The sequence below is a fragment of the Panthera tigris genome, chromosome A3 (assembly GCF_018350195.1).
Source record: "Panthera tigris isolate Pti1 chromosome A3, P.tigris_Pti1_mat1.1, whole genome shotgun sequence".
NCBI classification, from domain to species: domain Eukaryota; kingdom Metazoa; phylum Chordata; class Mammalia; order Carnivora; family Felidae; genus Panthera; species Panthera tigris.
Genome location: NC_056662.1, coordinates 22608881 through 22621929, shown reverse-complemented (window position 1 = coordinate 22621929; position 13049 = coordinate 22608881). Strand labels below are relative to the sequence as shown.

Below are 13049 nucleotides of genomic sequence, written 5' to 3'. Positions count from 1 at the left end.
GGCAATACCCCACAATGCTGGTCCATGAACCACTTTGGGCAATAAGACCAAGACAGTGGTTCTCTAAGTATGGTCCCAGGCCAACAGCCTCAGCATCATCTGGGAGTTTGTTAGACATAAAAATTCTTGGGCCCCATCTCAGATCTGCTAAATCAGAAACTCCATAGGTGGGGACAGCAAATTGCTTTCCACAAGCCCTCCAGGTGTTCTAATACACAGCCCAAGCTTGAGAATCACTCAGCTAGGATAAAGAATTTTAAAAATCTTTTAACTTGTTTTGTTTTTTATTTTTGGTTTAAATTTACATCCAAATTAGTTAGCATATAGTACAACAATGATTTCAGGAGTAGATTCCTTAGTGCCCCTTACCCATTTAGCCCATTCCCCCTCCCACAACCCGTCCTGTAACCCTCAGTCTGTAATACTCCATTGTACATGTATACCACATCTTCTTTATCCATTCATCCATCGATAGACATTTGCGTTCTTTCCATACTTTGGCTACTGTTGACAGTGCTGCTATAAACATTGGGGTGCATATGCCCCTTCGAAACAGCACACCTGTATCCCTTGGATAAATGCCTAGTAGTGCAATTGCTGGGTCGTAGGGTAGTTCTATTTTTATTTTTTGAAGAACCTCCATACTGTTTTCCAGAGTGGCTGCACCAGCATTCCCAAAAAATCTTTTTAATGTTTGTTTATTTTTGAGAGAGAGCATGTGCGGGGGGGGGGGGGGGGGGAAGGGCAGAAAGAAGGAGACAGGATCCAAAGCAGACCCTGCACAGAAACAGCCCGATGCAGGGCTTGAACTAAAGAACCATGAGATTATGACCTGAGCTGAATGAAGTCAGACAAACATCTGAGCCACCCAGGCGCCCCAGGATAAGGAATTTGATAGAATTGTCTTTGTTACCTCATTCATTAAAATTTAAATAAAATCCTCATCTCATTAAAGTCTAAATAACCACACCTATGGCTGCCTTTCCATTAGGGGGCTTAGTATTCCTGGAGACATCGCTTTTTAACACAAAATGGCACTGAAATAGCTCCTGACTATAGCTCAGACCATAGTCTTTTCTAGGGCCCTGCCAGCCTAAGAACACATTCCAGCTCAGGTTTTTTCTCCCAGGGAAGGTTGGTTTGAGATTTAACTCCACGGGCACTTGGTGTAAAGAGCTGAAAGGAGCCAGAGTGGAGGCACATCCTGTGTAAGATCATTCTAATTAGAATATTAGAATGGGTGATGGCCAAAGAATGTGGCCTGTGGCAGGGAGGGAAGGGAGCACAGGCCCACCCTCCTGCTCTTGTCTGCATACAACTCTGACGTCCACCTTCTTATTTGACAGACTGGCCTCAAGGTTAAATCAAAGGAGGCACCTGAGAATTAGTTTAAAAGCCCGGATCTGCTGTTTATTAGTTTTGTGACCACTTATAGCACCTCTGGGCCTGTTTCTCATCCATAAAATAGGACTAGCATTTACCTCACCAGACCAATATTATGAAACATATAGATGGTGCAAAGGCCCCCAGCCTATGACAGATGCTCAATAAAAGGCAGAATATGAGGGGCACCTGGATGGCTCAGTCAGCTAAGTGTCTAACTTTGGCTCAGGTCATGATCTCACGATTTGTGAGTTCGAGCCCTGCATTGGGCTCTCTGCTGTCAGCATGGAGCCCACTTAGGATCCTCTGTCCCCCTCTCTGTCCCTCCTCCACTCATGCTCTCTCTCTCTCAAAAATAAACATTAAAAAAAAAAAAAAGATAATGCCAGAAAGTGATATAATAAAATCTTATTTAAAAAAAGGCTGAATATGAAAATGCATTGATTTTGGAAGAACTGGAAAAATTTTCAGGCTAGGTGACCTCGGCCAAATCACTTAATTCTCCTCACCCATTCCTTGTCTATGAAACAGACTTGACCACTTTGCAGGGGTGCTGTAAGAACTGGGTAAGATGATTTACATGGAAGAGCTTTTATATAATCATCTTGGGTAATCTAAGTGTCCATTTCCTTGACTCTCACAAAGCAGGCATCCAAGTGTTTCTGGACTGAACAGGGAGAAAGGAAATGAAAATGATAAGGGAAAAAAGTATGGTATGGACCAATCAGGTGTAGTCAGTTGCAGCCTGACTCCAGTCACAAGGCTAAGGTGGGAAAGCAGGCAGCCATTCATGTCAGGTGTGGCAAGAAGGCCGGAGTGATGTGGGTTTTAAGAACTGCGACCATGAGACCACCTCCAGCTCAAAAACTGTTGTCCTGTATTGTCGGGAATTCAGCTCGGTGCCCTGTATCTCTGTCCACATGCATTTGCTTCATCTCCTTTCCCAGGATGAGCAGGGTCCATGTCATGTTACAAGTATCTTCCATAGACACAGCAACCTCGATGTACTTACTATATGGTAGCAGCAGCCCCTGGATCATTTGAAACTGATGGTGGCCTCCTAATGTTACTGGTCGATACAAAGAGCCATTTCTGGAGAAATGCAGTCTGGTCTGTTTGAGGAACCCAGGCATGTGGTTGCAGACTACTAAATCAGGGTGGGACTCAGCAACCCCCAAAGGTGGCAGAGCTGAAATGTGAAATGCCTTTCCAAGACCTTAGCGTTTCCTCCTTCATTATAAACCACACAATCGGGCTTCTGATGATTTTTGGTTTGAGGGGAATAGCAGTGTGTCAGATGGGCCTGGAGTTCACTCCTAGATGGGCTTACTGGTATGACCTTGGGCAAATCATTTATCCGGAGTCTTCATTTCTTCTTGGGTGAGATAATGATCGGTATGTGAAAAAGCCCAGCATGAAGCCCAAAAACACAGTACCCTGGTTCCACCCTGAACCCCAGTGAGTGGCTTGAGAGAAATAACACCAGCAATCAGGTAACAATGAGACATACACAGCTTTATTTAATAATCTGTAAAAAGTTGTACTCTGGCAGACTGACGCATTCCCTATCTCAGCAGAAAGCGAACAGTGTGTCTGAATAGCCCCTTCCTAAGATTCGTAACTGTCTAACCCTGAGCTTACATCTGATGCCATCACGAGCCGGGGCCCTGCTGTGCGGCAGCTGGTTTCATCCTCTTCCCAGTGATACTCTGGCTGGCTGTGACCCCTCATACAGCATTCCACTAAACACAACTGTACCTGCATAGTCTGTCCTTATAGACTAGCCCCTTGCCTCTCTTTTTAAAGAACTGTCAAAAATCTTTCTGAGAAATGGGCTCTGTACCAATTTCACTTAGCATCCACTAAGTCAGCTGAAGTCAAGGCTATGCCTATTATACATGATATTCCGTTGATGTCTGTGCCTTTTTCCCCCAGCTGTTTCCTCACCATCTATGTAATTTTCAGGCCATACCTCTCCTTCCTCTGAGGATTGAGGGGTGGAGAAACACTCTTCATCAGACTCAGGAGGCACTTCTTGTGGATATCTGGTAAGTGGTATCAGACACTGCAGCAACAGCAGTTTTGCTCTGGCAGAGCGGAGGCCTGATATTTTGTTTTCCACCTTCCTGTGCTAAGAGAGTCCAGTAATTAAGCCACGCTCACTTCTTAGGAAAACTCCATATTGCATCAGAACCTCATCATTCCTGGGCTTCTAAAAGAATATTATCCTTCCCCTTTATTTACAGAATAACATATGTGAATGCATTTGGACAGAACAAGGTAGCTGGCCACCCTGCCTGCCTCTCTTATGTAATAGGCTCCCTTCTATTGGTCACAATCAATAGTAATCATGATCTTCCACGTTCCTCAGAGCTGCTGAAGTCACTTTGCAAATCTTGTTGACTAATTTGGAACCAAAAGAGAATGCAGGGGTCTACCCAGCCTAGAAACCTGTTCTGTAGATTTCCCTTAAAAACACCATTGAAAATGAAACGGAAAAAAAAAAAAGTCCCCCCTTTTTTTGTTTTTTTTGCAGAAGCTCTACAAGAAAGCATATCTAAAATCACAGAACTATGCACACACAAACACAGACACGCGTGCTCACACACATACACCAGGATCAAAGAATCTTGTCAGATACGTAGTTGGGAAAGCACAAAGAAAAGCTGGCAAGAGAAGATATGGAAATTTGATCAGTTAAAGATGCTGGAATGTTATAGTAATGGCAAGGAAGTGGTTCTTGGTACATACAAAAAGGAGGGTGGGCAAGCAGAGAGAATGATAAATCCAGGATACCAGAGAGTGTCAGTGGCCATGCAGGAGTTAAAGGTAGATGCCAGTTTGCTGGATGAAATGTTATATTATGGAGTGGTCGTTTGAAGGAGGATGGACTTGCATGGTCCAGGGGAGGATCATCTGCTTAACAGGACACCTCCATGGTCTGGTGTCTGTCCACAACATCAGGGGACTCAGAGGATTCTTGAGTTCCATCTGATTGATTGCTGGTGACAGATCGGCTGAAGGCACTTTCTCCAGAGCCGATGCTACTTGAAGTTGAGTGGGTTCGTGATCGGGCGAGCCGGGTCATGCTGGCAGATGGTACTGCAAGAAAGAACCAAGAGGACTAGAAGATGGAGCCCTGGCTAAGCTTAGCTAATCCAGAAATTTCACCAAAGGCTTTGCTTTATGTTTAGCTTTCCCAACCCATTTAAGGGGAGACCCAGGACAAGATACAGCCATCTCCAATTTGCATTGTTTGCTTAGGTGAGTGGCTATATGCAAGGTTCATTTAATCCTCTGGATCTGATTGGAATCTCAGCTAACTCTAGTCTATAGGAGAATGAGGGGAAACCTAAGTCCAGAGTACAGCCTCTTAGCTATGCCCACGCCATTCACACAGTGATTAGGAAGGAGGCTTTGGGAACCCAGATGGGTAACCAAAACCTGCAGTGCATGCAAGACTAAACCAAAAGAAAGATGAACCACACAAGTATGAAGGTGTTTCACAAACACAGTGCAAGCCCGATACAACAAGACTACCATCCGTGTCCACAGGCTATCCTTGCTACCTGGGGAGGAGACATCCAGGAAGGTGTGGGTGTAGGGGAGGACAGGTGGGCTGGCGCTGACCTCTATGCAGACAGCAAGGTACACGCTGCCTGCAAGGGAAGGACTCTAGGAGTGGGTGTTTCACTCAGACTACTGTTCTACGACTGCTTTGAACCTATGGTCCCTCCAGCTTGGCCAGGACACGGCCTTACCTGGCATAACTTCCCTGCCTATCTTCCTGAGGCACTGGCTACTCCCTTAGCTGTCATTTCAATGCTGGGGTCAAAAGATGCCATCACCTGCCAAGTTTTCCACGCATAGGCTCTGATATTCCTATTTAGAATCAAGGCTACCCTTCAATTCCTGTGTCTGGGGTTCATGCAAGGATCAGTAGGTGGTGGTGGAAGAGGGGCCCTGCCTATAAAGTTTTGGGTACTGCTGTGACCCTGGATCTGGATGATAAGAGAAAGCTTGGCTATTACAACCCGCTCCTTTCTTCCTGGGGAACCAGGGCTGGACCTGCAGGCTAACCCTCTTAGGGAACAACGAGCCACGTTCTATCGGGCTCTCACTGCACAGGAAAACCGCGGACATGCTGCAGGCAGCCATACAGCCAGGAGAGCATGGCTGGGAGGCAGGGGCGGGGCCAGCACAGAGGAAGGTACCTGACTCGGTGCTCAGGTGACTGAGCTGCACATACGGGACTGGAAGCAGGATGGACACAGGAAAAGGCAGGTTAGTGATCCAAGAGTGCCAAGTGGCAACCTCGGCTGCCTAGTAAACACTGACAGAATACTTTAAGGGACAAAGTTTTATTTTAAGCTCCCAGAGAAGAGGTGAGGCTGACTGATATTTTATTACCATCTAGGATGCTTCTCTCAACTAGCCAAGGGCAACTGTTTTCCCCATACACTGCCAACAGCCATCTGTTTCGGATCAGAAATGGGCTGGAAGATCAGCTGTTTCCTAGGAAAGGGATGAAAACTGGGTAGGGAAGGGACTACTCCTCCCAGTGAGCCAGAGAGATGTGGGTGTGGGCTCGGTTGGTAGTGGCTCACAGACGGGGATGACACAGCCACTCTAGACGAGACATACACAGTCTGCCTGCCAGGCACAGGGCTGTACCCAGGGGTCAGCTGCTGCCCAGGCAGCAGTCCAATGGCCATTTACCACACTTATACCAAAGACAGGAAAAAAAAATCACCCTACTGGGTAAAGAGCTCTGTACCTGGGTTGAACAGAGTTTTTTCTTCTTAAAAATTCCAAGAAAGGAGCAAGTGTGAATAGTCTGTGACAAATGAGAAAGCTGAGGGGTCTCACAATACAAGAGACCAGGACAGTGGCACACAATATGGACACATCCTTGGACTCACTCTAAACTACTCTGCAAGTTCATTTCCTATTGTGGGGCGGATGTAACTGAGGAGATTACCCTTTTCTTCTGAAGTCTCCATTGTGTTTTTCTAGGCCAGGCATCATTACCAGCTGAGTTCAAATGCAAATTTCAAATTCACAAGTTTAGGAAAGCCTAAGTCTCAGTGGTTGAAAAGATGGACTCTGGAGTCAGACTGCTAGGGTCTGAATCATAGTTCTGCAGGTGAACTGTTATCCTAGGAAATGTGTTTATTAGTCTCTTTAAGCCTCAGTTTCTTCTTCTATAAAATGGGACTAATAACAGAACTTACCTCTTAAGGTTATAAACACAGAACGCCTGGCACAAGGCAAGTGTTTAGTAAGTGTTAGCTCACCTTATATATATACATACAGAAGAATATTCCATCAATATTTTGTTTTTTACTTGACTTTAGGCTGGCTACCACAGAGGTTATGCCTTGAGAATTGTGGGCTCCCCAGATGTCAAAATGACCCCATTATCATTAAATTTTTGCTAGAAAGAAAGTTTTGTACTACTCACTGTAGCCCATTCCCTGCAAAAAGTACTTGAAGGCCTCGGTGAGCTTTCCAGGCTAGGGGAACAAATAAGAAGGTATTAATCTTTGCACAGGCAGAGAAGTAGAATCAAATGAGTGCTTTGTAAAAAAACAATCTCCTTACCTGAACTACTTGGGGTAGCCCACCACAGTCTGCCATCTAAAACAGGAGAAAAATGTAAGTACTTAAACTTAGAGGATGTGCTGAGAATCCATGAGTCTTTTCAAATAGGACAGGATTAACTTAATGTTTAACTAAATTGTATGTTTCCTCAATGCACTCTTATACAAAGACATATCCTAACAATAACCTTGGATATAAATCTGAAAAGATTATTTACTTATTAATTAGTAAGATGTACAGCCTGATTTTCAGGCCCAGGGTGAGAATTTTCCATTAAGGGTGACAGTGAAGTTATCACTACTTCACTGGTTTTGCCACTACCTTGAAGAATGCTACTTTCAGAGTCCTCAAACAGTGTGACCCTAACTTCTCAGGGTACCATGCTTTGTAAGTTCCCTTTCATCCTAATATCTTCATTCTTCAACTAAGTGGATTTCTCCAATCAGATGGTGATGTTGAATTTGGCCAACTCACTTTCCTCTCAAAGCTGGATCTGGTGAGGCTCTCACTTTGTAAATATTTATAGCTGGTTATTCTCACCTGTGCAAGGATTTCTAGAGCAGAGTTTTGTTAGCAAGCATTGGAATTACCTGGAAGACTTGTTAAAACTCAGATTCTTGGGTTTCTGCCCTAGAGATTCTGATTTAATAGGTCTGGGGTGGGGCTCAAGAACCTGCAGTTCCAATAAGCTCCCAGGTGAAGCAGATTCTGCCAATCTGCAGAAAACATGCCTTGTTTCTAAGGCATGACAGCCAACCACGGGCCTACCCTCTTCCTTCCAGCTGTTATGCATTCTGTACTCAGTATCCTGTACAGGCTGACTGGAACTTTTCAAGAAAAAGATATAAACCATTGTTTCTATTCACTAGCATGAAAACGTTGAGTTGGGGGACTGTTATTTAGCAGATGGGAATGCTGCAGAAGGCACAGGAATTTGAGGTTAACAAGAGGCAGTGCCCTAAAATTCTAATAATAATATTAGGAACAAACATTTACCCTGATTTAAGTATAAAACACACCTAACTGGCACATGCTATATTTTCATGAAGTTTAAGAGTCAAAACTTGACATAAAACAGTTAACACACGTAGAGAGAAAATATTAAGAGCAACTATTTCCAAGCTTGATGCCTATTAAATAGTTGGAGTGGTGGGCATTTTTGCCCAGAAATAACCACATCCATGGATACTACGGAGTTCAGTTTTATGCTTTCCGAATACTGATTCAAACCTGCAGGAAAAACTATTTGAAACCATATGCTTTAAAAAACAAAACAAATAAAAAGACTTCCTATTTTGAACCAGTTCATCAACCACTTGGACCTCAGAACATTCTGCATTCTGTTGCCTCAGAGCATTAACCCCATGTTCTATTTCCAGGAACTATGGCCTACTTCTGGTGAAAGGACTTCCCTTTCAAGCCACTTCAAAGAGAAAGGGAAGAAATCAGAGGTCTTTCAGGCTGAAAAAATAGCAGTAAGCAACATAAGATCAGCACTTCAATACAGTAATCCATATTCAAATCAGTGTGTCAGGCTGAACATTTTACTACGGGCTGTAGAAAAAGCGAGGTTGACACTCTTGCCTGGGGTACAATGAATAGGGGAAGAAACTTGATACTGATTTCAGAAATTTAATATAAGAGCTGTTCTCTATCTGCTCTAAGAGAAAGAAAATGCACCCACCCCCTTCATTAGAACATTATTGGAAGCTTCCTTACCAATACAATAGGACTTAGCATGTAAATAATTCCCTCCATCTTAATTCTCACAACATTAAATAATGCTTATGAAGTTTTTAATGACATGGGAAAATGCTCATATCAAAAGTTGAGGAAAACAGACCCAGGGCTGTAAATATTCGATGACCTTAATGATGTAAAAAGTGTATAGGAATGGGGCATCTGGGTAGTTCAGTTGGTTAAGCATCTGACTCTTGGTTTCGGCTCAGGTCATGATCTCATGGTTTGTGAGTTCGAAGCCCAGTGTCGGGATCCACACTGACAGCACGGAGCTTGCTTAGGATTCATCTCTCCCTGCTCTCTGCCCCTCCTTTGCTCGCTTTCTCTCTCTCTCTCAAAATAAATAAATAAATTTAAAAAATAAATCCACTGAAAGTGTATAGGAAAAAGACACCAATATTTTTACCAGAGGAGAACTTTGGGTGGTAGGATTATGGGTAATTTTTATTTATTTTGTTCTTTACTTTTCTCTTTTTTCCAATTTTCTACAAGGAGAATATACTCAGGAAAAAGAAATTAAAAAAAAAAAAAAAGAGAATCAGAGAATCAGAGAGAGAGAAATTTTCTTTCTTTCTGGGCAACTATTCCAGAAATACAGTAATTTGAACCCTGTATAATTAACTTACAAATTGGCTGGCAATGAGAAAAGAAAACACCTTACCTTTAGCAAAGTTGTATTTATAGGATTCAGGCGAGAATTGCATTCAACCTTAAAAAAAAAGAGAGAGAACAATCTTATGAACCATTAGAAAAATAAGAAATAGCTTGGCACGAGAATGATCTTCCAAGATCAAAAGCTCAGTTTGGAGATGGCTCAATCAGCCAAAGAAATGTCCAAAATACAAAGTAAGAGATAGGTGATGCATTTTACATCTGATTATTTCTGAGTAAATCTAAAAAGTTTGGCTAATTTCATTTTCTGAATCTGTTGCGAGTATGTAAAGAACTAAAGGTTCAATCTAATTTCTCCTACTGGCTACATAACTTGGGGGTTAGTTACCTATTTTAAAATGTGAATTGGACCGTGGCCCTCCCCAGCTGGGGTCCTGATGGCTTCCCAGCACAAATGGCCCTGACTAAGCCCTTTGCACCCCCGCTCAACCCCACCCCACAGCTTACCCCTTTCCTGTGTCCTGGGTTTGCCATTCCTCACACCCTCTTTCCTGAGTCACAAGGTCTTTCACTGCCCCACCTAAATACTGACCACTCTATGTTCTCTTCTCTCACAGCAGTCATCATAATACAGAATTACAACCTATGAATTTACATGTTTGGTATCTTATACTCTTAGATCCATGGAAGCAGGGACCTCAAAGAAAATGTTTTAGGGACATAATCTGCAGGTTCAGCAATGTTTTACGGCTAATTTGATCAACTACATCTCTCCTTTTTTCTTACACATGCTTGCCAAGCACACACATAAAAACACTGCTAAGAGCCTGGAATCTAGTGGGGGTGAAAATACATAATACGAGGCTGAAGGACATCACTTCAAAATTTCACAACTGAGCTGAGCGAGTAGAGAAGGATAAGTAGGATTTCAAGAGATAGAGTGAGGAGGGGTAGGTGTCTGAAGGCTTCCAGAGTCAAGGGAAAAGCATAAGCAAAGGACCAGGTGATGTGAAGTGGATGTGCAGAGCACGTGTGGGTTGCAGAGTAAGTGTGGTGTGAAGACGCACTGCGAAGCGAAGCAAGTCTGGGAGGCAGACTGGAGCTGACCATAGAAGGCAAGAGGCCACAGAAGGTTTCTGAGGTAAAAGGATTTGAGTTGTTTTAGGAAAGTAGCCAGCAGTGGCCTGTATGACAGACTACAGAGGCAGCAAGCCAGTTAGGGAGTTATTCAAATTACCTAGGCAAGAATCAGTAATCCGGCTGAACTCTGGGGATTGCTGATGGGCAGGTATACAAAACTCTTCTACAATCAGGGGATGATTTAAAAGCCAGGATCACCAAACCAAAGTTTTGCTCTATACAAATGACAATGCAGGCAGTAATAAGCAAATGTACCAGTTTAGTACAGAATTACGCATTAACTCTGAAGGGGAGAATTTAAAAACTGGATCCCTAACTGCCAAGTATAGGTGAGAACATAGTAGATATGCAATAAATATTTTCTGGAAGAATGAGCTCCCACATCTGGATTTAATATAATAACTATGCTTTCCTTGGTTCACCACTTTGTAATTTCTACCAACTCTATAAGAATTCTCCGTATCTGGTGAGCCGAGCCAAGCACCATGGTTGTTTTTTTGACATGTCTACACTCTCTCCAGCTCCCCAAATGCAAAGACTCCATCTTACTCATTTTTGTATTCTCCGCTGTATCGAGCAAATAGGGAGGAAGCTCAAAAAATGAGGCTGAATGAGTGAGTAAGAACAGTTAGCAAAAGGTACCAAAACCTGAGGAGTTCCTTCCTGCTCTTCCATGCATGGATAGCCTTCTAACCCCTACCAATCTATGGGATAAAATGCTAGCTCTTGCAAGGGAGCTACGTTTGAATCTGTCTAGAAGAAAGACTAAATCTGTCTAGAAGAGCATCTACTTTGTGGTACACACAGGCTCCTGAAATTCTTATCTATAAACACTGAAGGTGTGGAAATCAGAAAACAAGACCTTAGCTGTACTGGCCAATCTGTATAGTCATGTAAAATACCTGGAAATGTTGCTTTAAGTCCATGCAAGTTAAAAAAAATAATTCAGTATTAGAAAATTCTGATAAGGGTATCTTCTAAAACAACACTCTTTTCTTGTGTTAGGTTATATGTTTATGAAGCAAAAATTTTTTTAAAAGTAATCTCTACACCCAGTGTGGGGCTCGAACTCACAACCCCAAGATCAAGAGTAGCATGCTCCACCAACTGAGCCAGCCAGGCCCCCTGAATAGATGTTTTTGATAGGTATTTTTGTAGCATGTATCTCCACCTTTTAGTTAGAGAACAATGACCTTTATCAAACTGCTTCATGAAAAACTGGGATCATCACTATAACTTTATAACACTGGGGGATTGATTGATTGATTGATTGATTGATTATTTATTTATTTATTTATTTGGACATGAGCACATTTACTTCTGTGCTCAAGCCGTGCCATGTATTTTATACCAGACACAGAATGTTTTACAGGATAATTCAGGGAGGTATGAATATATCATCATATCTACTTCACCCCAGCCCCATAAACCTTGTCTATGTCTACACCTCTGATTAGTTACTAGACTCCCTTTCCAAAAAGCCTTACTCCCTAATGTTTTTCTCTAAACAGGGCAGAAGTGAAGACTGTCAAAGAATACCCGGTAATCTCACACAGATACCTAAGTTACGTACACTGTAGGAAAAACAAGCGCAGACATAAAAAACGTCAACTTCATTTGTAATAAAAAAAAAAAAATACATATTAAAACAGTGGGACACCATTTTTAACCTATCAAATTATTAATAAAATTTAAAAATCTAATGCTGGACAGGATGCTGTGAAACAAGCACTCTCATACATTGCTGATACCAACACACTGCTATCTATATCCCTTCTGAAAGGAATCTGGCAAATGTTATAAAAATTTTTGCAAAGGTTTATGATTTTTGACACATTAATTCCACTTCTAGAAATCTATCCCAGGTAAATGATCAAAAATTCATTATAGATGTTCAACAGCAACATTATTAATGGTGCAAAATCTGATATAATCAACTGGAGAATGAGGTTAAGTAAACAAAGGTACATTTACAAGACTAAATCTTATACAGATGTATGTACTGACTTTATAATATGGAAAAAGGCTACTAAAAATACTATCAGAAATCAGGTCCCCAAACCTTATATGTTTAGTATCACCCAGTGTATGTTAGAGGAAAAGATAATAGTTTACCTTTGGGTAACGGGATTGTGATTTTTCCTCCTGTCCTTCTACTTTTTAATTTTTTCATTTTGTCTACAATGAGCATATATTATTTTTACCAATGTGTTATGTACTTGAGGAGGAGGCAGAGGAAAGCATAAAGTCTCTCAGCAGCCTTCCAGCCTGCTGATACAGTTCCAGGTGTATGGTGGCTGCAGACAGGCCGAGGCTGTCAGAAATCTGACAATAAGCAAATGGTGTTTAGTTATACTACTTGCCACGAAGTGAATGGCAGCACACAAAGCAATCAAAGGTAATAATGATCCCGTCTGATGAAATCTAGTGATTGATGAGGAATTCATTTTCCAAACTGGATAACAACGAGCAAACCCTGACACGTGTAACCAGAAATGAAAGAAAAAACAAACAAACAAACAAACAAACAAAAAAACACTAGTATTTACCAACGGTTTCTAGTGTGCCAA

At 42.2% G+C, this 13049-nt stretch overlaps 1 protein-coding gene across 3 annotated transcripts in view; it reads right to left on the bottom strand.

Annotated features, from left to right (window-relative positions):
- Nucleotides 1-2877: 2877 nt before the first annotated feature.
- NDRG3 (NDRG family member 3) overlaps nucleotides 2878-13049 on the bottom strand; it is a 67359-nt gene continuing 57187 nt past the window's right edge. For all 3 annotated transcript variants that reach the window (XM_042980458.1, XM_042980456.1, XM_007077690.2), the window contains 4 exons: nucleotides 9389-9436; nucleotides 6988-7023; nucleotides 6848-6899; nucleotides 2878-4485 (listed from right to left, as the gene is read on the bottom strand). In XM_042980458.1, coding sequence (XP_042836392.1) covers nucleotides 4304-4485; nucleotides 6848-6899; nucleotides 6988-7023; nucleotides 9389-9436 — 318 coding nt within the window. In that variant the 3' untranslated portion in view covers nucleotides 2878-4303. The remainder of the gene's footprint in view (nucleotides 4486-6847; nucleotides 6900-6987; nucleotides 7024-9388; nucleotides 9437-13049) is intronic.